The following is a 24,966-nucleotide window of genomic DNA, read 5'->3' on the forward strand; positions in this document are numbered from 1 at the left end:
ATTTTATTTATTTTGACACAGCAAGAGAGGGAACACAAGCAGGGGGAGTGGGACAGGGAGAAGCAGGCTCCCTGCAGAGCAGGGAGCCCAATGTGGGGCTTGATCTCAGGACCCTGGAATCATGACCGGAGCCGAAGGCAGATGCTTAATGATTGAGCCACCTAGGCGCCCCTGTGAATTGATTTTATATCCTGCCACTTTGCTGATTTCCTATATGAGTTCTAGCAGTTTTGGGGTGAAGTCTTTTGGGTTTTCCACATAGAGTATTGTGTCATCTGCAAAGAGTAAGTGTTTGACTTCTTTGCCAATTCAGATACCTTTTATTTCTTTTTGTTGTCTGATCGCTATTGCTAGGACTTCTAGTACTATGTTGAACAGTAGTGGTAATAGTGGACATTCCTGCTGTGTTCCTGACCTTAAGGGAAAAGCTCTTAGTTTTTCTGCATTGACGATGATATTCGCTGTGGGTTTTTCATAGATGGCGTTTATGATATTGAGGTAAGTTCCCTCTATCCCTACACTGTGAAGAGTTTTAAACAAGAAAGGATGCTATATTTTGTCATGTTTTTTTCTGCATCTATTGAGAGGATTATATGGTTCTTGTCTCTTCTTTTGTTAATGTGATCTATCACGTTGATTGATTTGTGAATGTTGAACCACCCTTGCATCCCAGAAATAAACCCCAGTAGGTCATGGTGAATAATGCTTTTAATGTACTGTTGGATCCTATTGGCTAGTATTTTGGTGAGAATTTTTGCATCCATGTTCATCAGGGATATTGGTCTGGAATTCTTTTTGGTGGGGTCTTTGTCTGGTTTTGGGATGAAGGTAATGCTGGCCTCATAGAAAGAGTTTGGAAGTTTTCTATTTCAATTTTTTGAAACAGCTTCAGGAGAATAGGTATTATTTCTTCTTTAAATGTTTGGTAGAATTCCCCTGGGAAGATGTCCGGCCCGGTTTCTTGTTTTTTGGGAGATTTTTGATTGCTGCTTCAATTTCCTAGCTGGTTATGGGTCTGTTCAGGTTTTGGTAGGTTCAGTTTTGGTAGTTTATACTCTTTAGGAATGCATCCATACCTTCCAGATTGCCTAATTTGTCAGCATATTGTTGCTCATAATATGTTCTTATAATTGTTTGCATTTCTTTGGTGTTGGTTGTGATCTCTCCCCTTTCATTCATGATTTTATTAATTTGGGTCTTTTCTCTTTTCTTTTTGATAAGTCTGTCCAGGGGTTTATCAATCTTATTAATTCTTTCAGAGAACCAGCTCCCAGTTTCATTGATCTGTCATACCGGTCTTTTGGTTTCTATTTCGTTGATTTCTGCTCTAATCTTTATTATTTCTCTTCTCCTGGTGGGTTTAGGCTTTATTTGCTGTTCTTTCTCCAGGTCCTTTAGGTGTAGGGTTAGCTTGTGTATTTGAGACCTTTCTTGTTTCTTGAGAATGACTTGTAGTGCTACATATGTCTCTCTTAGGACCACCTTTGCAGCATTCCAAAGGTTTTGAGCAGTTGTGTTTTCATTTCATTTGTTTCCATGAATTTTCTTAATTCTTCTTTACTTTTCTAGTTGACCCATTCATTCTTTAATAGGATGCTCCTTAGCCTCCATGCATTTGAATTCTTTCCAACTTTCCTCTTATGACTGAGTTCCAGTTTCAAAGCATTGTTGTCTGAAAATATCCAGGGAATGATTCCAGTCTTTTGGTACCGGTTGAGATCTGATTTGTGATCCAGGATGTGATCTATTCTGGAGAATGTTCCATGTGCACTCGAGAAGAATGTGTATTCTGTTGCTTTGGGGTGAGATGTTCTAAATATATCTGTGAAGTCCATCTGGTCCAGCGTGTCATTCAGACCCTCATTTCCTTGTTGATCTTCTGCTTAGATGATCTGGCCATTGCAGTGAGCGGGGTGTTAAAGCCCCCTACTATTATTGTACTATTATCAATGTGTTTCCTTGATTCTGTTTTCAATTGGCTTATATAATTGGCTGCGCCCATGTTAGGGGCATAAATACTTATAATTGTTAGATCTTCTTGTTGGATAGACCCTTTAATTATGATATAGTGTCCTTCCTCATCTCTTATTCCAGTCTTTGGTTTAAAATCTAATTTGTCTGATATAAGGATTGCCACCTCAGCTTTCTTTTGATGTCCATTAGTATGATAAATGGTATTCCACCCCCTCACTTTAAATCTGGAGGTGTCTTTGGGTCTAAAATGAGCCTTTTGCTGACAGCATATTGATGGGTCTTGCTTTTTTATCCAATCTGATGATGCCCTTTGTCTTTTGATTGGGCATTTAGCCCATTTAGTGTCACTATTGAAAGACAGGAATTTCGTGCCATTGTATTGCCTGTAAGGTGACTGCTACTGTATATTGTCTCTGTTCCTTTCTGGTCTGTGTACTTTTGGGCTCTCTGTTTGCTTAGAGGACCCCTTTCAATATTTCTTGTATGGCCGGTTTGGTGATCACAAATTCTTTTAGTTTCTGTTTCTCCTGGAACCTTTTTGTCACTCCTTCTATTTTGAATGACATCCTAGCTGGATAAAGTATTCTTGGCTGCATATTTTTCTCATTGAGCGCCCTGAATATATCATGCCAGTCCTTTCTTGCTGCCAGGTCTCTGTAGATGGGTCTGCTGCCAATCTAATGTTTCTATCCTTGTAGGTTACAGACCTCTTGTCCTGAGCTGCTTTCAGGAGTTTCTTTGCCTCTGAGATTTGTAAGTTTCACTATTATATGTGAGGGTGTTGACCTATTTTTACTGATTTTGAGGGGGTTCTCTGTGCCTCCTGGTTTTTGATGCCTGTTTCCTTCCCCAGATTAGTGATGTTCTCCGCTATAATTTGCTCCGATATACCTTCTGCCCCTCTCTTTCTTTCTTCTTCTTCTGGCATCCGAATTATTCTAAATTTGTTTTCCTTTATGGTTTCACCTATCTCTCAGGTTCTCCCCTCATGATCCAGTAGATGTGTATCTCTCTTTTTTCTCAGCTTCTTTTTCTCCATTATTTGGTCTTCTGTATCTTCTATTGTATTATTGATAATAATACAATAATAGTAGGGGACTTTAACACCCTGCTCACTGCAATGGACAGATCATCTAAGTAGAAGATCAACAAGGAAATAAGGGTCTGAATGACACACTGAATGACACACTGATACACTGTTGCATCGATTCTCAAGTGCATTTGCCCCAGGCGGAGTTGCACTGCCTTTGCCAGGGGCCAGGCTAAGCAATCTGCTTGGGTTTGCTCTTTGTGGCTTTTGTTCCCTAAGGCTTTCCCTGCAGCTTTAGAGGATGGGAATGAAATTGGAGGCCTCCCAGTTCTCTGCCCTGGAGCCGAAAGCTCGGGGCCCTGCTCCTCAGTGTGCCCTCAGAGAAAAGCAGTCAATCACTCCTGTCTCCTTGGTCTCCAGCTGCACTCCGTGCTCCCCCGGCCTGTGACTGAGCATTTCTGTGTCAGGCAGACTACACTGTTTCCAGTCTCCAAACCTAGCACACTCCCGCACTGCTTCTCCCGCTGTTCCTCCCGGGGAGGAAGGGTCGTCTTGAAGGTTCTGCTGCTTATTGGGCCCCTGCTCGAAGAGCAGTGGCGCCCGACTGTGCCGTGGATCATGGTTTATGGCAACCCTGAGCTAAGAACTCACTCCTGGGCTCACTCTTTGCAGCTGGCTTCCCCGCTCAGATACCTGGGAGCTCTGCCATACTCAAGCACCCCCGGTCTTCCTGTGACCCCGAGAATCCTGAGACCACACTGTCCCAGTGAGGGTTCCACCCCCTAAATGCAGTCTGAATGATGTCCCTCACTGGAATAGACTTCTAAAAGTTTCAATTTTGTTCTCTGCTGTTCTATCACTTGCTAATAGCCTGCTGATGGAGGCTCCCTCCCCCTGTGGTCTGTCTTCCCATATACCGCCTGGATTCACTTCTCCGCACCCCCTACCTTGCAGAAAGTGATCACTTTTCTATTGGTAGAGTTGCAACTATTCTTTTTTTCCATCTCTTGTTGAGTTCACAGGTGTTCAGAATGTTTTGATAGCTATCTTGCTGAATTCCTGGGATCAGATGAAATTGAGTTCTCCTACTCCTCCGCCATCTTGGACTCCTCAGCTGTCATTGGGGTTTTGATTTGTATTTCCCTGATGCTGAATGATGTTGAGCATTTTTTCATGTGCCTGTTGGCCATTTGAAAGTCTTCTTTGGGGAAATGTCTGTTCATGTCTTTTGCCTATTTCTTGATGGGATTATTCTTTGGGTGTTGAGTTTGATAAATTCTTTATAGATTTTGGATACTAGCCCTTTAAAAAGATGAGGTTTAAATACTCACATATCTGGGTCACTTTTTCTAAAAATATTGGTGTATTGTAGATCATTGTTTTATGAGGATATAGTTAGATTTTATTATTGATTCTAGGAGGATTCCAAAGATATTTTTATTTATTTATTTATTTTTAATTTTTTAAATTTTTTTTAAACTTTTTTTTTTTTTAAAGATTTTATTTATTTATTCATGAGAGAGAGAGAGAGAGGCAGAGGGAGGAGCAGGCTCCCAAGGAGCAGGGAGCTCGATGCGGGACTCGATCCCAGGACCCCGGGATCGAAGGCAGATGCTTAACCATCTGAGCCACCCAGGCGCCCCAGATATTTTTCTTTTTATTATATTTGTTATTTATTTGTTTATTTATTCTTTAAAAGATTTTTATTTATTTTACAGAGAGAGACATAGTGAGAGAGGGAAGGCAGACGCTTAACCATCTGAGCCACCCAGGCGCCCCAGATATTTTTATTTTTATTATATTTTTAAATTTATTTGTTTATTTATTCTTTAAAAGATTTTTATTTATTTTACAGAGAGAGACATAGTGAGAGAGAGAATACAAGCAGAGGGAGTGGGAGAGGGAGACCAGGCTTCCCGCTGAGCAGGGAGCCTGATGTGGGGCTCGATCCCAGAGTCTTGGGATCATCACCTGAGTCAAAGGCAGATACTTAACCACTGAGCCACCCAGGCACCCCCAAAGATATTTTTAGATGTTATTTTCAAGTAGAATCTTGAATGACTCAGTTTTATATACTTAAGAACAAAAGAGTAATACATCCAGAATGGGGTTGTTACTGGTTTAAGCGCATTGCTTTTCTAGTACCTAAAATATACTTTGCTTAGTCTTATCTCTGAAACCTATTATTTTGTGTCAAATTCCCCAAAGCTATGGGTTTCTTCCACTGGTTGTACCCATTCCTTTTCCTCATTCACGAAGATTTTCATTTCTTTTCGTATTTTTATCCTTTGCCTTTCTTTTTGCATGTCCTTAGAATTTCTAGTCTTAGTCTAGGGACTATGAGTGCACATATGTGTCCACCTATACTGTTCACACATGTTTGTACCCCATGAGAGGTAGAGAACATCTCACCAGGCTGAAGTAGGTTGAGACCTTTCTGGGAAATGATCTGTAAGTAGATGCATAAAAGAGAACTAGTAAGAATTGTAACGTGGACATAGGAGACTAATGACAATATAATTAGTGAAAGCAAGTTTTCTTTAAAGGTGTTACGTAAAGGGACGCCTGGGTGGCTCAGTCATTTAAGTGTCTGCCTTCGACTCAGGTCATGATACCAGGGTCCTGGGATCGGGTCCTGCTTTGGGCTCCTTTCTCAGGAGACTACTTCTCTCTCTGCCTGCCACTTTCCCTGCTTGTGCATTCTCTCTCTCTTTCTGACAAATAAATTAATAAAAATCTTTAAAAAAAAGTGTTATGTAAAATTCTAGTGAACCATGTAATTGCTTTGTTCATTAAATTGTTGTTAAATGCCTAACTTCTAAGTATAGGAAGAAAAATCACTGTAACAGAAATAATAATGTATTTTGCTGTTTTGTTCATGAAGTATTTTATGCAGCATTTTAGATATAAATCTTACATCCTATTTTTATATGATTTCTATGCTAGTTTAAAATTGATACAAAGAATAAGGGAAATGTTACATGCGTTTTTATATTGTGGAAAGCAAAGTTTATTTCCTAAGGTCTTACTACCATTTTCTCTATGTTATTAGGCTGTAGATCATGTTTAATTTACAGATAAATGCCGTTTGGCATCTCAGTATGGTTTATCCTCATCCAGAGGTACTCATTGTCTCTTAAAGGTCTTGTGTGGTGGCTAACTGGGTCACTTTACCCATCAACCGACAGAGGAACTATGGCATCATTTTATAGTCTGCCACTTTTTTTTTTAAATTTATTCATGAGAGACAGAGAGAGAGAGAGAGAGAGAGAAGCAGAGGGAGAAGCAGGCTCCGAAGGAGCAGGGAGCCCGCTGCGGGACTCGATCCCAGGACCCCAGGATCATGACCTGAGCCGAAGGCAGATGCTTAACCGTCTGAGCCACCCAGGCGCCCTAGTCTGCCACTTCTTGAACAGCCTCTTGGCAGTAATGCCCAATAAAGGAAGTCATGCTTTTCTGCTGATCATTATGACTTTGAGGACAGTCCAAATTGTATCATCTAGAGAAGTTTAGTGACAAAAACTTACTGCAATGAGCTCAGGACAAGACTGCCCTCACTTCAGACTCTAGCTACAAGTTTTGGCCCCCAGGCCCCCCTTTGCTTCAGACCTGCTGTCTACAAATTCTGGGGTTCCCAGGGATTCCCTCAGGTTTGATAATTCAATAGAATGACTCAGAGACTCAGAAAAACACTGTAGTTATCATTACAGTTTTATAATAACAAAGGAAGAACTGCATGGGACAAAATCTGGGAGGGGCCCAAATTTGAAGCTTCTGGTGGTCTCTTCCTGGGGAGTCATGGACAGCATTACAACTACTTCTGGCTAAGATGCATTGACAGTACCGAAAGGGTGTTGCCAACCAGGGATCCTTTGGTGTCCAAATTTCATATTGTAGTTCAGTCACATATTGCCTGCATGGCTGACCTTTAGTCTTCAGCCCTTCTAAGAGGTTTGGGCTAATAGATTTAGTCTCTAGTTCCTTTGGAGGGCAGAACTGATATGGCATGTTCCAGAGTCTCCATTGTAAATCACATTGTAGAGTCTCTGGTGGCTGGACACCTCAGGCAAACAAAGATATGCTTGTCAGGCAATATATTCCAGGGGCCTAGAGATCATCTGGTAGTGGAGGGCAAAGGCTAGACCTCTCTTTTGGTAAAGTTAATTCTTTAGTACACACCTATTCAAACAAAGGATGTATTTTTGAATGAGATGTAGTATTGTTTTGCAGTTTACCAGGTAGCTCTTTGTTTGAAAGTCTTAAATTTTATTTTAAAAATAAAAATGATTCTCCCTGTATGCTCAAATTACAAATATTTAACTTCTTTCGTTTCTCTAATTTTTGTCCCTTTTCTTGCGACATTCAGACCAGCCACTTATGTAGTTTAATTTTATTTTTATTGCATTACATATGTGTTTATGGTTAAGTACCCCTTCTGTTCTTGTATTCTTTCCAAAAGTGCTTATTTTTCTTCCAGATTTGTAGGTCATGCTCTTTTACCCACAAAGGAAATATTTACCTATACTTTTTACCAGCTGCAATCTGTGTAAACATTCTGGAAAACATTTAGGAGAAGTTTCCCAGAAAAAAAAGTACTTTAATAACCATGCTAACGAAGCTTGGACTGTATAGGCAGTGAGGAGCACTCAAAGCTTTTTAGTTGTGATTATGACACGTAACAAATTATTTTAGAAAGTTCTAGTGGAGGTGAGTAGAAATAGTTTGGAAAGAGGAAGTTAAACTATAAGCAAGACCAGTTAGGACCCTTTTAGTGTTATCCCTGCTGAAAATAATGAAAGTAATAAGGGATGATTGATGAGAAAGTTATTAACTATGAGAGAGGATTTCATCTTTTAAAAAGTCTTACCCCTAGGGCGCCTGGGTGGCTCAGTTGGTTAAGCAACTGCCTTCAGCTCAGGTCATGATCCCAGAGTCCTGGGATTGAGTCTCGCATTGGGCTCCCAGCTCAGTGGGGAGCCTGCTTCTCCCTCTGACCATCTCCCCTCTCATGCTGTTTCTCTCTCTCTCTCTCAAATAAATAAATAAATAAATAAATAAATAAAATCTTTAAAAATAATCTTACCCCTTTAATAATCTGTACATATATTAACAGCTTTTAAAGTGCTCTTAACAATTTTTTTATGTTTTCATTTCACAGTTTCTTGGGCTAATTCCATGTGTTTTCTTTCTTTTTTTTTATTATGTTATGTTAATCACCATACATTACATCATTAGTTTTTGATGTAGTGTTCCATGATTCATTGTTTGCATATAACACCCAGTGACTGAGGGTTCTAGAGGGAGAGGGGGTGGAAGCATGGGTTTTAGCCTGGTGATGGGTATTAAAGAGGGCACGTTCTGCATGGAGCACTGGGTGTTATTCCATGTGTTTTCTATCTATATCTATTGGCTTGTTTTTATTTATTTACTTAATTTATTAAATTTTTATTTAAACATTTTTTTTTGAGAGAGAGTGAGCATGTATTTGGGGTTGGGAAGGGGCAGAGGAAGAGAGAGAGAGTATCTTAAGCAGGCTCCACATGGGGGTATGGAGCCTGACTTTTGGGGCTCAGTCTCACAACCCTGAGACCATAATCTGAGCCAAAATCAAGAGTTGGATGCTCAACCAGCTGAGCCACCAAGGTGCTCCTGGCTTGTTTTTATTTGGTCCCAAAACTGTGCTGTTCATTTATATTTATTCAGTACAGTTTGCCGAAGTGAGGACTTACTCTGTGCCAGATTACGATAAGATGCTGAAAATAACAATGATACGTGTTTGGTTTTATTTATCTCAAAAAGCCCACAGCTCAGTTTGGTAGTCAGACAATTAAGAGGAAAATCCTGTGGTAGAAGGAAGCGCAGGGTGCTATGAGACAATGTTGAAGGAGCATATAACCTAGATGAGAGATTAGGAGATTTCTGGGAATGTGATGCACTAGCATAGAAAAGCAGTTAAGAACATGGGCTCTGGAGCCAGAATGATTTTGGATTCTCAGTTCCTTGCTGGGTGACTTTGGGCAAGTTCTAAACTTCACCGTTAAAATGGGGTTAGGGGTGCCTGTGTGGCTCCATCAATTAAGCAGCCGACTTCTGATTTTGGCTCAGGTCATGATCTCAGGGTCATGAGACCGAGTCCTGTGATGGGCTCCACGCAGAGTGTGGAATATGCTTGTGATTTTCTCTCCCTCTCCCTTCCCCCCCACCCCCAGAGCTTGTATGTGTGCCCCAGAGCGTGTGCTCTCTCTCTCACCCCCTTGCTCTAAATAAATAAATAAATAAATAAATAAATAAATAAATAAATAAATAAATAAATAAAATCTTTAAAAAAATGGGGATAATAATGGCCCCTATTTCATAATATTGTTATGAGGCTAAAATGAGTTAATATATGTAAAGTGCTTAGAAAAGTGCTGGCATATAGTGTTTAGATGTTTTACCTCTTCTCATCTGTTTTGTTTTGTTTTCATGGATACATGATTAGTACTCAGTAAACATTTGGATACAACTGGATGAGAGATGAAATTATAAGTACTTTTTTATTTTCTCAGAAGTCTTTATTTTTATTTTTTAAAGATTTTATTTATTTATTTGACAGAGACACAGCAAAAGAAGGAACACAAGCAGCGGGAGTGAGAGGGAGAAGCAGGCTCCTCGCTGAACAGGGAGCTTGATGCGGGACTCGATCCTGGGACCCTGGGATCTTGACCTGAGCCGAAGGCAGACGCTTAATGACCTAGGTGCCCCTCCAAAGTCTTTAAACAGCTCTATTAAATGCACTTTACTGTAAAATGATTCTTTTATGTATATTTAGATCCATATTAACCACAAGTCATAAACTGGTAGGCTCCAGAAAGTTGAAGCTCCTATAATACTTAAAAAACCTTGAGTTTGCTTGTAGATGAAGATGTACTCTCCCGTTCATCATAGTTCTTACTAGTCTCTGTTGTCTTATACCCAGTCTTGTTCAGGTTCATGGCCTGGCATCTACAGACGTTTGAGTTTGGGACCTCCACACTAGACCCTGACACTAGCTCTTCCAGGATAAAAACTGATAGATCTCTTTTAAATCTCAAACACTTGATAGAATGGCTGTGAGTTATTGGCACCAAAAGAATGTTTGTTGAATAAATGAATGATGCCTCAGTTATGAGATGAGAAAGAAGTCTGGCACAAAGACTTTGCTTGTTCCATGAGGGTGAGTTGACTTATTTTGTAGAATTATGACGGAATTTTGGTAAAAGTAAGATTAACAGCTACTAAAAATAATAAAGAACCTATATTTCCTAGAGAAATTTTGTTCTTAGATTTTCTAACTTGTCATGTGGGATTCATCAGAATTCTTAAGCTTAATTTTAATTGTAGTAATATGGATTGAAAGAGCCAGTGAAGCTATTTATATTTTGATTAGCTAACTTTAATGATATAGTTGTTGAATCAACAGTGGTAAATAATGAAAATCAAATCATTGTTTTCAAAAGGAGATAATGATCATGGCTTTTTGGTGAGCAAAAAGGATGAGTTTTGTAGACTGATTTTGTACTGATTAGAAGAATATTTAGGGTATAGAAACATTGAGTTATCTTAGCCTAAACCAGAAGTTAGGCTTTAGGAATGAAAAAGGATGAACAGTAATATCCAGCTGAGGGGAAATTTCCATTTTGGGGGGATTGGTGAAGTAAAGCCACGAATTTTAAGAGAGTTATGAAAGCACAATTAAATAAGTAGATATAAGCTACTATATTGAGTATTCTTAGGCAGTCAATTGGGAGCTATGTGGGGATATCTGCTCAGAAAATGATGTGAGTAGAATAGTCCAAAACGGGAAGGTGGAGATAGTTTATTCTTTTCTTGTTTAAGTATTCCCTTAGTGTATTTTTCTTTCCTTGAATGAATCGATGTTGCAAATTTGCATTCTCAGTTCCACTGTGGATTCATTTTCTTCTTCATTGTAGTTTTAAGCTATCATTTTACTTACTTCTAAAAGGTCCCTTTCCATGCTTTGTAACTTTGCAGTTTCTGTTTTGTTATGTTTCTAATTTCAAGCCCTTTTGCATTATCTTTCTCTGCTTATGCATTTATAATGATTTGGTTTCCAATTACTTTCTGATTCATAGACACATAAAATACCAATTCAGAGTCCATAACCTGGTATATAACCTTTTGTCATTTCCACCAAGTTTTGGTCAATAGATAGTTACATGCCTTCTCTAGGATGTTTCAGATGGTATTCCAGTGATGGGAGTATGTTCATAGGTAAGCAGGTTAAAATTTTATAAAACCTGGGCACCTGGGTGGCTCAGTCGTTGAGCATCTGCCTTTGGCTTGGGTCATGATCCCGGGGTTCTGGGATCGAGCCCACGTTGGGCTCTCTGCTCCATGGGAAGCCTGCTTCTCCCTCTCCCACTCTCCCTGCTTGTGTTCCCTCTCGCTGTGTCTCTCTCTGTCAAATAAATAAAATCTTTAAAAAAAAATTTTATAAAACTTTATGACACACTATCATGCTTCATTAATAATTTTTTGGTTTATTATGTCTGCTATTTTACCTTTTATCTAATTTTCTTCTAATTTAATCTGGAGGAAGATAAGATTATAATTCTGAAAAAGAATGTATCCTCGTTTAGGATAATTCACCACATATTCCACTTTAAAGCTTCTCCAGGGTTTTGCAGTTAAAATTTTATATTTTAAAAGTAAGATAGCTTTTAAGAAATTTGTTAGAAGCATTTTAAAAACAACTTGGGTAATTTAAGTTGAACTTTCTTTTTTTTTTTTTTTTTACATGTTTTATTTATTTATTCATGAGAGTCAGAGAGAGAGAGGCAGAGTCAGAGGGAGAAGCAGCCTCCCCACCTAGCAGGGAGCCCGATGCGGGACTTGATCCCAGGATCCTGGGTTCATGACCTGAGCCGAAGACAGACGCTTTAACCATCTGAGCCACCCAGGTGCCCCTTAAGTTGAACTTTCTGTAGAAAGATTGACAGGAAATGGCTAATGACATCATTGCATTTAATGTTTTTACTAATGAATTAAAATTAAGGTATTATTTAGGTATATTGGCCTAGGCTTATATTATCATTGGGTCCCCAATATCCTTAATGCTAACTGGATTTCTAACATTAGTCGGCAGTCAGGAAATATCTACCTAGTGAACACTACTTGAAATTTTATTTTTATTGAGATGTTATCATCTAATAAATTAAGAAAAACTTAGGCTAGCACTTTTTATGTAAGAATACCAGTGCAACTCATAAATAAGTTTTACTTAAAGTATAGAAGAGGAAAAAACCACAGTAGCTTAAAAGTGTAGGACATTCTATTTTGACAAAAGAATACCAAAGTGAGTTTTAAAATTACCTGCTATTTAAGTTATTAAAATAAAAGCTGAGTTTTCAACCCATGATACTTTAACTGTGTATTAAACTCTTTTTGACTCCTTGGTCTTCTCTCAGACTGCCTATCACCCTTGTTGAATACAACTTCCCTATGTTTGGTTTCATCTATTTATTACCCTGGCTTTTCCATTTCTTTGCAATTTACATCTCCGTGATTTTCTTTTGATTTAGTCACTTTGACTTTGGCAACTTATTTCTGGCTACTATTCCTACTTTAAAGTTTTAAATGCAGACATACTGCTTTCTAACCACAACAGCCATTTCTTAAAAACTTGTGTGACACTTCATCCAGACATTTCATCAACTTCTCTGCCATCCAGTGAACTGAGACTGTGCCGTCTTCAACTATATCTTTAGGGGTACATGATTCTCTTCAGTGGGCTTATGATTTCAGCATAGGTGGCTCTTTCTTTTTTCTGAACTTTCTAAGTTCTCTAGAGTTCTTAGCTTCTTAAGGTAGAAGCTGATATCATTGATTTGTTACTTCTTTTCTGATTAGTCATCTAGTACAATAAATTTTCCTTAAGTGCGCTTTAGCCACATCCCTCAAATCTCAGTTACTGTGTTTTCATCTTCATTCTGTTTGAAATACTTACGTTTCCCTTTTGATTTCTTCTTTTATTCATGGATTATTTACAAGTGTGTTATTAAGTTTCCAAACATTGGGGGATTTTCCCAGATATCTTTTTCTTGATATTTAATTCATTGTGATCAGAGAATATACTTTGTATGACTTTGATTTATAAATGTGCTCTATGCACTTGGAAAAAAGTGTTTTTTCCTGTTGTTGGATAGAGTGTTGCGTAAATATCAGCTAGGTCACGTTGTTTAGTGTTGCTGTAGTGTTCCATATTCTTACTGATTTTCTGTCTGCTGGTGTTCTGTAAGTGTTGCTGGGTGAACTGGGGAGACCCTGGACTGTGGGGCCTCAACCGAGCCAGACAAAGGAGTTACTGAAGGTTCTTGGTCTTGTAATAAGAACGAATTCAAGGACAGACATGCAGCACAGTGGATGAGCAACATAAGCAGGAAAGTTTATTAGGTGAAAAGTAGAGATGAGAGCCCATGAGCTCGAATGAGAGAGAGGGAGAGAGAGAGTCAGAGAGAGACAGAAACAGAGAGAGGCAGAGATAGAGTTGTGTGCCCCGGGGGTTTGGGTTTCTATCTTGTATTGACAGTTGTTAACTAGGGGGTAGAATATTTATTACTTGGGGTGGGGATTTCTTGGGACCAGGATTTCATGCTTTTTCTTCCTTATACGGTCAGGGATTTCCAGCCTCCTTTGTCAGCCATCTTGGGCTCCCTGGTTTGCTACAGCTTCACGTGGCTTTGTTTTGGACTGCTGCCAGGGCAGAAGCTTATGGATGTCAAACTAGGAGAGCTGCCAAGTTGGATACTCATGCAGAATTTCATCCCTAAAGGTACTCCTGGGATGTTTCAAAGAGGTTACTACCAGTAAACCCTTCATTTTAAAGCTGGTATTCTATTATCTCCTAGCTTATATAATTCATGACAAAGAGTCTGCAGTCATTCTTATTTTTCTACCTCTGCATGTAAGTTTTTTTCCTTCCTACTGTGGTTTGACTACTTTTTTCTTAAATCCTTCTTGTTTCCTAGGCTACTATTGGGAAGTATGCTTGTGCAAATGTGTGTTTAATTTTGCAGTAATCTGAGGCATCATTCCTTCCAATTGTTCTTGTTTCCTTATCACTTTCTTTTTAAAAATCACTCCAGTTGTACAGATGTTACATCTTTTTAATCTCTCAGCTTTGATTCTGTTTCTTCTCCCCCATTTTCTTTTTGTATTTCAGTTGGAAGAAGTGATACACTTTTCTTCCTCAAGATTCTTTCTCCTTCAATGATTCTTTCCTTTGTTGTCTTCAGTGTGCTGATAATCCCGTTGATTATTATTCCCATTGATTAGTGTTCTTTTTCTCTGATACTGTTTTTTATATCTTTCAGTTCTTCGTGTCTCATTTTAAAGTTTTCATCTCAGAAATCTGTTGTGTTTTTTAGCTGTCTGACTTGAAAGTAGTTACCTAATCTCTGATAGCCTCAGTTTCCTTTTCTGGCAAGTTAAATAATAATACAAAACTCAGAAATACATATCTTGTGAGGAATTATGTATTTTAAATGGTATATATGTTAAGAACCAAGCACAACACTTATTATAGGTCCTTGATACATGATAGGTGCCACTGTAAATGTTAAGTAAAGAAAGACTCTCTTGCTATCTCTGTCTCTCTCTCTCTCGATAAATAAAGTCTTAAAAAAAAGAGAGGGAGGCGCCTGAGTGGCTCAGTTGGTTAAGTGTCTGCCTTTGGCTCAGGTCATGATGTCAGGGTTCTCCTGGGATTGAGCCCTGTATTGGGCTCCCTGCTCAGTGGTGAGTCTGCTTCTCCTTCTCTTCTCTGCTCATGCTCTCTCCAGCTATCTCTTTTACTATCTCTCAAATAAATAAATAAATAAATAAATAGATAAAATCTTAAAAAACATATTGTCTGGAGTAATCAACAAGGAGTAAAACGAGTAAAAACAAGGACTATTTCTTGTTTTGACCCAAGAGGTTTCTGATTTATAAAAAGTTAGAGTAAAATAAAAAATGAAGTTATTTTCATTTCTGCAGTAGGTAACATCATATTATTTAGAGTCTTGCCAACTCTCTACTGTTACTTTATACATACTTTGTATCAGGATGATCCATTATATGAATTTGAGACTTTTGATCTAAGAATGGAAAAGCTATGTTTGCCATAAATGATGTACCTACAATTAAGGAGGACAAATTCTTTTAACCTTTGAAAAGTTTTTTAGGGGTACCTGGCTGCCTCAGCTGGTAGAACATGCAACTCTTGAGCTTGGGGTCATGAGTTCAAACCCCAGGTTGGGTGTGGAGCCTACTTAAAAAAAAGTGTTGTTGTTGTTATTTTTTTTTTTTTTAAAGGTGATGTGGCATTTGGTTTTCATTGCATTATTTCTCAGCAGATTTTTCTGCTATGAATTTAGCAGGTTACCTTTTCTTACATGATAGACTACAAGAAGTATTAAGGTTATACTTTTCTGTTTTGCTTGAACATTTACCCTTCATTAGCTCATGGATATTTGAAAAAAGTTGAAATAGAACACAAAGGTCTTTATATGCTTCTCAATATGAATACAAGTTTCAAAAATTTTTCCTCTAGGATGAATGTATCACATACATGAAACAAAGGTTTTAATCTAACATTGCCTTCCACATTTCCAGCAAGAATGTAAGCTGATATTTTGACTCTTTGATGCTTAGGGTTTATTTTTCCTCTCTTAAAAGGAATTTATAAGAAATTAGTGTTTTTAATTCACATGAAATTTTTTATTCTGGCAAATTGCCTTCTCAATTGACTAGGTCATTTAAACCTCTGAGTGCATTGGAGACAAATCTATGGATCTAAGAACTGTCCTGAAATTTCTGCCCATTTGGCCAGACTATGGATAATATGGCTGTAAGATTCCTAATTTGCCAGCTCCCCACTTAAAGAATTCTTAGTGTTGTAGTAAAAGGAAAAAACAGAACAAAAAAGGAAACTTCAAGAGCTTTACAGTTTTTTAAAAAAATTATGTTAGGGGCGCTTGGGTGGCTCAGTTGGTTAAGTGTCTGCCTTTGGCTCAGGTCATGATCCCAGGGTCCTGGGATCGAGCCCCGCATCGGGCTCCCCCCCCCCACTTCTCCCTCTCCCTCTCTCCCTGCTTGTGTTCCTGCTCTCACTGTGCCTCTCTCTGTCAAATAAATAAAGTCTTAAAAAAATTAAAAAATTATGTTAAAATATACATAAAATTTAACTTTTTAACCATTGTTAAGCATACAGTTCAGTGGCATTAAGGATATTCACATTGTTGTGCAACCATCACCATTATCCATCTCCAGATTTTTTCATCTTTCCAAATGAAACTCTGTGCCTGTTAAACACTAACTCGTTGTTCTCCCCTCGCCGCCCCCCTCCCACCTTCCTGCCCAGGCTCCCTAATTTCTGTCCCTGTGAATTTGACTAAGGAGCTTTACAGTTTTAAGGGAATTTAGATATGCAAACCCGGAGTGGTCTTAAAGTTGTTAGAAAGTAGGATTGCTCTTGTTTTTCTTTGCTGAACTGCCTTCAGTTTAGAGAAATTACAGATTTTGAAGAATGAAGTAGCAGAGAAGATGAAGCCAGTTTGGGAGGAGACTCAACAGATTTTGTTGCATGTGAAATAAACTTGAAATTTTGGTTGTTGCTTTTGGAATACAAATCTCCCTGTAGATGAAGTGGTTTCAAGAGGATGTGATTGTGATTAAAAAGATGTATCAGACACAGCATATCCAAAATTTTGAATACAACGTACTTGAATCCCAGACCTATCCTGACTGTGCTGTAAATTGGTCAGACTCTGGCTCTTTGAAATACAGAAATCAATGTTAGGGCTTCCATCAGTGATATGCATGTTCAGTTCTTCAAAACAATAAAAATCTGTGAAAGAAGCGTTTAAAACTACTTGCTCAGAACTAAAGAGAGAGCTTTGGGGCTATACCTACTCTTTAATGACATTGAAAAAAACTGTCATTTGTATTTTATACTGTGTATCCCTTGTAATGCATTTCTGTGCTTGAAAAAATATAAAAAAGACAACAAAACAAAATAGGACAAAAAATTTTTTTAAAAAGTCCTCTGCTATTGGGTTTGGGGAAGGCACAGATAATGTATTTTTGGACTGTGATCCCACGTCTGAGTTCACTTAAGGTTACAGATTCTGGGGGATGTCTCCCCTGCCCCCCAGCCTCCATCTATCCCTCGCAAGTTTCTCTGCAGTTTCCTTTTTGTGTATGTTTTATATTTTGTTCCCTGTATTTATTACTTCTCAGAATTTCTATTTTCACTTTGCTTTTGGCCTCTGTCTTCCTTCCTTTTATGCTGGCTCAGCAATGCATTTAAAAATATGTTTTTAATATTTTATCCATCATTTTGGTTGTTTTAGTTATGACTGTTGTTCAAGATACCTAGCCTGCCACGGAGTGACAGTCTTTATATGTTAAAAAAAAATCTTGCAATATGTATCCCTCTGTATCACCTACCTTCCCCATTTTGTATTTCAATTCTTAAAGCTTATATAATAAGAAATTTTTGTAAACTTTGCAAAAAATTAAAATACTCTTTAAGTGATTATTGTATTTGTAAAAATATGTGTATTTATTTTATAGTTACTTGAAGGAAATTTTGCCAAAGAAGTCAGCCATGAAATGGATGGACTTATTTTTCAGCCTATTGGAGTAAGTTCGTGTGTGTGTGTGTGTGTGTGTGTGTGTGTGTGTGTGTGTGTGTGTGCGCGCGCGCGCGCGCACATGCGCGCACACGCATTTGTAGTGTGTTGTATGTATATAAATATGTGTCTACACATGCATGTATATATAAAGTACATTTTCTTGAGTTATATTATCTTAGGATTGGTTACTGCTACGATCACTGCCTATCCTTAAATAAATTGTTTATTACAAGGTATTTCACTTATACTAAATATATGTAATGGTAAAACGAACAGTTGTTTGCTTTTTACTCAAGAAATAAACATTGATCATTATTTTTCAAGAAAGTCTTTTGATATAATTAGTTTTTTATAATTCTTGCAAAATGAATGTTAATTTATATTTCTTTACTAGAAATTACCAATAACATTACATAAATGCTTATTTCTTTCTGTAGCCCAGTATACCTTTAAATATTAATATTTCTAAAATTTGTTATGGATGAGTGAAATTCAAAGAATTTTTAATACTTGAAGAAAATGCAATAATGAAAAATATTGCATGTCAAATTTCTGAAACTCACTGAAGAACTTGCACTAACTGAATGGTCAAATCATATATTTGGAGTAAGTTACATTTTACTCTGATAGCATGGTTTCTCAACATTAGCACCAATGACATTTTTTGCCAGACAATTCTTTGTTGTAGGGAGCTGTCCTGTGTGTTATAGGGTGTTTAGCAGCATCCTTGGTCTGTACTTACTAGGTACCGGTATTGTCTCTTCCCCCAATCCCATCTCTCCAGGTTTGTGACAACCAAAAATATATACATTCACTAACTACTTTCCCCTGGAGAGCAAAATTGCCCTCATTTGACAACCTGTGCTCTAATAGAGCACTGTTTCTCAAAATGTGGCCTGTGGACAAGGAACATTACCACCACCCAAAAAGTTATTAGAAAAGCAGCTCACCCGGGGCTCCTGGGTGGCTCAGTCAGTTAAGTGCCCCCATTCAGCTCAGGTCATGATCCCAGTGTCTTGGAATTGAGCCCCACGTTGGGCTCTCTGCTCAGTGGGGCGTCTCCTTCTCCCTCTGCCCCTCTGCCTGCTTGTGCTTTCTCTCTCTTGCTCTGTGCGCTCTCTCTCTCAAATAAATAAATAAATAAAATCTTTAAGGAAAAAAAAAAGCAGCTCACCCTAGTTCTACTGATCAGAAACCCTGGGAATGGAGTCCAGCAACTTGTGCCTTAACAAGCTCTCCACATGACTTAAATGCATGTTCATGTATGAAAACTGCTCTATAGGAAAGAGTTGTATTTCATGTACTACACCTCATCATGTGCTGTAGTTTGCCTCATATGCTGCATTTTTTCCTTCAGTAACTCTATCCTTAGAAATTAGGATATGGGCTAGCTGTGAAGTTGTATAGAGAGACATTAAAGGGAAGGAAACTAATATTTTTGAAGACTGTGCATTAAATACTATATTATATATGTTTTTACATATATAGTAGAACTTTAATATGCAAGTTTAGATATAATGTGATATGTGACTGGCTTCTGTCTTCCTTCCAGTCCCCTTTGCCAAACAGGTAGAGAGAAGCTCTTCTGTGGTCAAGGGAAGAGGTGATGGAGGAGAGTTAGAGGCTGGGGACAGAAATTGTAGAAATATCTCTGGAAGGTAGAAGTTAGATCTTTGAGTTCCAGTATTTTCTAGGCCTGATCTCCCTAGAGCGAAATCAAGTCTAAGAATAACAGTAATTGCAATAAATTTGTTAAACTCATGGTTCATGTCCATGTGTATATGAGGTTTTGGTATCTGTAAGAGAAATGGCCTGACACATGAGTCTAGGAAAGTCAGCTGATGTATTAGTCTGTTTTGATTCAAATAACCACACTTGTTATTACAGTGGTTTTGTAACTGATATCTAGTAAGGCAGGTCTCTCTGTTCTTTTCTTAAATATGTGTGGACATTTGGTTTAACATAGAAATTTCAGAAATAGTTTGTCAAGTTACCAAAAAATTCTTGTTAGGAGTTCAATTGGAATTGCTTTGAATTTACTTTGGAGAAAATTGATGTTTTTACCACGTTAAATCATCTCAGTGAATAAGGTTTAGCTCTCTTCAGGTCTTTTTCTGTTCTCTAATTGAGTGTAAGTTTTTAATTGTCTAATTTTTAGATATTTATTATTTTCCATTTTTACAGTAAATGGTGTCTTTATTTGGTACTTCTAATGTACTGCCACATTGTTGATTGATTTGTTGAGTCAAGAATCTTGCTGAACACTTTTAGTTCTAATAATTGTCTAATTTTACATATTGGCCAGGACCTCTAGCACTGGCTTAAATATTGACTTTATTGGGTGGAGGAGAGGGAGACATTCTTACCTCATTCTTTTTTTTTTCTTTAAAGATTTTATTTATTTATTTGACAGAGAGAGCAAGACAGCGAGAGAGGGAACAGAAGCAGGGGGAGTGGGAGAGGGAGAAGCAGGCTTCCCGTGAAGCAGGGAGCCCGATGCAGAGCTCGATCCCAGGACCCTGGGACCATGACCTGAGCTGAAGGCAGTTGCTTAACGACTGAGCAACCCAGCTGCCCCTCTTACCTTATTCTTAATTTCAAAGGGAATGTGGCTAATTTTTCTCCATTAAGTATGTTTTTGGCAGATTTCTCTTAGAGAGCTTTTATCATGCTAAGAAAGTTTTGTTTCTATTCATACAAAGGTTTTTTTTTTTTTTTTTCCCCCAATCGTAAGTAGGTTTTGGGAGTTAACAGATGCTTTCTCTGTATCTATTGATGGAGATTACCATGTCATTTCTCTTTTTATGACATTCATGTAGTAAATTACAGTGATTTTCTCATGTTGACCTAGCCTTCATTCTGACATAAATGCTACTTAATCATGATATATGTAATTTTTAATATAACTTTGGATCTGAGTGTAATAGTTTTTTGTGGATTTATGCTACCTTATTTCTTACAGTTTTTTCCTCTTTTTATATATATTCAAAATAAAGTAATATTATGGAAAAAATATTGTAAGCTCCAAGTAATGCATAATAATACATGCCCATCATTTTAAAAGTCAAAATATCATGTCTTCTACTGAAAAATAGAACAGTCTCTTCTGCTTTTCCCCCACATTCAAAGTGCCACTCCTAGGAGGTAATTATTTTCTGTTGTTTTAGCTGTGTGTTTTTTCTCTTTTCTCTCCCTATTTCTACAAAATCTGTTTATGCTGCTCTTCTTGGTTTGCTGTTTTATACATGATCTGCCTACTCTCTGCTGTTGAAGAACAGGATTGAGCTCTTTCACTCCTCCGACAATCACCCCTTCTCCTTCTGTCATCCCATTATAATTATACCACATTTTTAGTCAAATGAATATTCAGTATTTGTATTTCTGTGGTAACATAAATATTGTTCACATTTGAGTCAAGTTGTATAATATTATATTTTCATAGAAAACTTTTTTACCTGAAGTTAGGAATTGCCTTATATTTTCATTTGTTATGATTATCACTACTTCTTCTCTTAAACTCTTTAAAAGAACTGTTAAAATTTTTTTTCAGTACAGTCAAATTTATCAAGTAATATATCCAGTTTGGATTTTATCTGAAGGCGTTCCCTCTGAGTCTTTCACTCTCCAGTGCTGCTGCGTAGCTTTCTCTCCTGGGGCTCCTCTTCAGCGTCCTTATCCTGGAAGTTCCCAGCTTGTGGAACAAAATAAAGATGATATTGCTTTATTATTCAGTGGCCCCTTCTCTCCTCTGAAGAAATGAAACACGGTGCAGTGTAATACTGCAAGGATCCCTGTTTACTTCCTAGGAAATAATGGTGCCCTGAGATTTTAAACTTACTCCATTTTAGGCATCCTGATTCTAGCCACCAGGTTCTAGAAAGGTGAAATTCTGATGAGTTCATAGATTGACTGTATTCCTCTGTGCATTTGCTGCCATCATTTCTATATTGATGTTGTTGCAGGTAGGTATTTCTAAGTTACTCCTGTCAGTCTGATGGTAGTCTCCGAGGGTATAGAGGAGATGGAAAAGTAGTTTCTGGATTTCTTCTGTGTCACCTTAGGCATGAGCACTTAATCTCTTTTAGTCCTTCGGGCCACACACACATACACATGCACATCACAAAACTATTCCTCTGTCATTACTGTTAAATTGGCTTGGTCAAAGCAACTTCTAACCTTATATACACCTTTGTCTACAAGCAAATCTTTCTCATGACAGTCTAGGTCCTGGTCACGAATCTGCACCTTCCCTGACATGGAGTTTCTCAGATTCTTTGAGGCAAACTGATCTCATTCTGAGGCCACCAGACCAAGAGAGATGTAATATTGTGACTGAAAAGAAGCAGCAATTAGGGCCTTGATGAGATCTTGGGTTCCTGTGCATATGCAGTCTTTCCCCTGCTCTTCATTTCATAGGACTTATGGGGAGTGGTTTGCTTTTGTGAAGGCAAAAAAAAAAAAGTTTTTTTCCCCCCTCTTTTCTCTTGAACACTTGTTACTTAATTGCTAAATATTTTTTATAACTAAGACAGATCACTTAAATGATTATTCTCAAAGCAAAAAAGATCTCCAAGATAACCTTATTGTTTCTTACAGTAGGTAAAGTAGCTACCACCTCACAAGGTAAATATTGATTATGTTTTTGTCTTACAAATACTGTGGGTTTCTCCAAGGTTAGTACTTTCCTTTCTTATTTACCTTTATATGTCCAGTGTCTAAGATAGTGTTTGGCCCAATATGTCTTAGAAAATGTTCATCAAAGAAATGAAAATATATCATTAGGTTTTCCCCCTAGTCTTTCAGATTTGACCTGTTTTATATTTTACCAGTATAGGCAAACATTTTTTTTTCTTCAAGTTTTTATTTAAATTGTAGTTAGTTAACGTACGGCGTAAAATTAGTTTCAGGTGTAGAATTTAGTACATACAACAGCCAGTGCTCATCACAAGTGCCCTCCTTAATCCCCATCATCTATTTACCCCATCCCCTGCCCACCTCCCTTCCCGTAACCCTCAGTTTGTTCTCTATAGTTAAGAGTCTGTTTTCTGGTATCCCCTTTCTCTCTGTCTCTCTCTTTCCCCCCTACCGTTCATTTGTTTAGTTTCTTAAATTCCACATGAGTGGAATCATACGGTATTTGTCTTTCTGTGACTTATTTTGCTTAGCGTACTACTTTCTAGTTCTATCCAGGTCATTGCAAATGACAAGATTTCATTCTTTTTTTTACAGCTGAGCAAAATTCCATAGTAAATATATACACCACATCTTCTTTAGCCATTCATCAGTCAGTGGACACTTTCGCTGTTTCCATAATTTGGCTATTGTTGATAATGCTGCTATAAACATCGGGGTGCATGTATCCCTTCGAATCAGTATTGTTGTATCCTTTGGGTAAATAACTAGTAGTGCCGTTGCTGGATCTGAGGGTAGTTCTATTTTCAACTTTTTGAGGAACCTCCATACTGTTTTCCAGAATGGCTGCACCAGTTTACATTCCCAGCAGTAGTGTAGGGGGGTTGCCCTTTCTCTGCATCCTCACCAACACCTGTTGTTTCCTGTGTTGTTAATTTTAGCCATTCTGACAGATGTGAGGTGATATCTCATTGTAGTTTTGATTTGTATTCCCCTAATAAGTAGTGATGCTGAGCATCTTTTCATGTGTCCGTTAGCCAACTGTATGCCTTCTTTGGAAAAGTGTCTATTCATGTCTTCTGCTCATTTTTTAACTAGACTATTTGTTTTTTGGGTATTGAGTTTGATAAATTCTTTATAGATTTTAGACACTAACCATTTATCAGATATGTCATTTGCAAATATCTTCTTCCATTCTGAAGGTTGCCTTTAGTTTTGTTGATCATTTCCTTTGCTGTGCAGAAGTTTTTTATCTTGTTGAAATCTCAATAGTTTATTTTTGCTTTTGTTTCCCTTGCCTCAGGAGACATATCTATAAGAAGTTGGTGTGGCCAATGTCAAAGAGGTTACTGCCTGTGTGCTTCTCTAGGATTTTGATAGTTTCCTGTCTCACATGTTTTTAATCCATTTTTTAAAAAGATTTTATTTATTTATTTATTTATTTTTGAGAGAGAGAGAGAAATCTCACAACCCTAAGATCATGACCTGAGCTGAAATCAAGAGTCAGACGCCCAACTGATCGAGCCACCCAGGAACCCTGTCTTTAATCCCTTTTGATTTTATTTTTGCATATGGTGTAAGAAAGTGGTCCAGTTTTCATTCTTTTGCATGTTGCTGTCCAGTTTTTCCAACACCGTTTGTTGAAGTGACCGTCTTTTTTTCCGTTGGATATTCTTTCCTTTGTCAAAGATTAGTTCACCATGTAGTTGTGGGTCCATTTCTGGGTTTTCTGTTCTGTTCCATTGATCTGTGTGTCTGTTTTTTGTGCCAGTACTGTACTATCTAGATCACTACAGCTTTGTAATATAACTTGTCCAGAATTGTGATACCTCCAGGTTTGCTTTTCTTTTTCAAGATTATGTTGGCTATTTGGGGTCTTTTGTGGTTCCATACAAATTTTCAAATTTTTGAATTATTTGTTCTAGCTCTGTGGAAAATGCTGGTGGTATTTTGATAGGGCTTGCATGAAATGTATAGATTGCTTTGGGTAGTATAGACATTTTAATAATGTTTTTTCTTCCAATCCATGAGCATGGAATGTTTTCCCATTTCTTTATGTCATCTTCAGTTTCTTTCATAAGTGTTCTATATACAGGTCTTTTACCTCTTTGATTAGGTTTATTCCTAGGTATCTTATGGCTTTTGGTGCAGTTGTAAATCAATCACTGTGATATACCACATTAATGAAAAAAAAGGCTAAGAATCATATGATCCTCTCGGTAGATGAAGAAAAAACGTTTGACTACAACATCTATGCACGATATAAACCCTCAACAAAGTAGGGATAGAGAGAACATACCTCAACATAACAAAGACCATATACGAAAAACCCACAGCTGTGCATCCTCAATGGGGAAAAACTGAGAGCTTTTCCTATAAGATCAGGAGCAAGACAAGGATGTCCACTCTCACCAATGTTATTTTAACATAGTACTTGGAAATCCTAGCCTCAGGAATCAGACAACAGAAAGAAATATATGCAAACATTTTTTAAAATTTATAGCTATTTTATTTTTCTTGTTGCACATGCATATGTATAATCTAATTTATGCTTGATGTTTTTTTCTTTTAAGAAATTTTTCAGTGACTTTCTTTAAATTCTCACTTGTTTCCTTGCAGAATCCCAAATGCAAACACTTATTCTTCATGAAACAATAATATGAGCTTTGC

General features: G+C 37.7%; 1 protein-coding gene across 2 annotated transcripts in view; it reads left to right on the plus strand.

Annotated features, from left to right (window-relative positions):
• RNGTT (RNA guanylyltransferase and 5'-phosphatase) overlaps positions 1-24,966 on the plus strand; it is a 317,096-nt gene that overhangs the window by 137,326 nt on the left and 154,804 nt on the right. For both annotated transcript variants that reach the window (XM_028108105.2, XM_028108106.2), the window contains one exon: positions 17,603-17,671. In XM_028108105.2, the coding sequence (XP_027963906.1) occupies positions 17,603-17,671 (69 nt within the window). The remainder of the gene's footprint in view (positions 1-17,602; positions 17,672-24,966) is intronic.

The sequence above is a fragment of the Eumetopias jubatus genome, unplaced genomic scaffold (assembly GCF_037043125.1).
Source record: "Eumetopias jubatus isolate StellerSeaLion01/CBP00866 unplaced genomic scaffold, mEumJub1_p1.0 scaffold_6, whole genome shotgun sequence".
Lineage (NCBI taxonomy): Eukaryota > Metazoa > Chordata > Mammalia > Carnivora > Otariidae > Eumetopias > Eumetopias jubatus.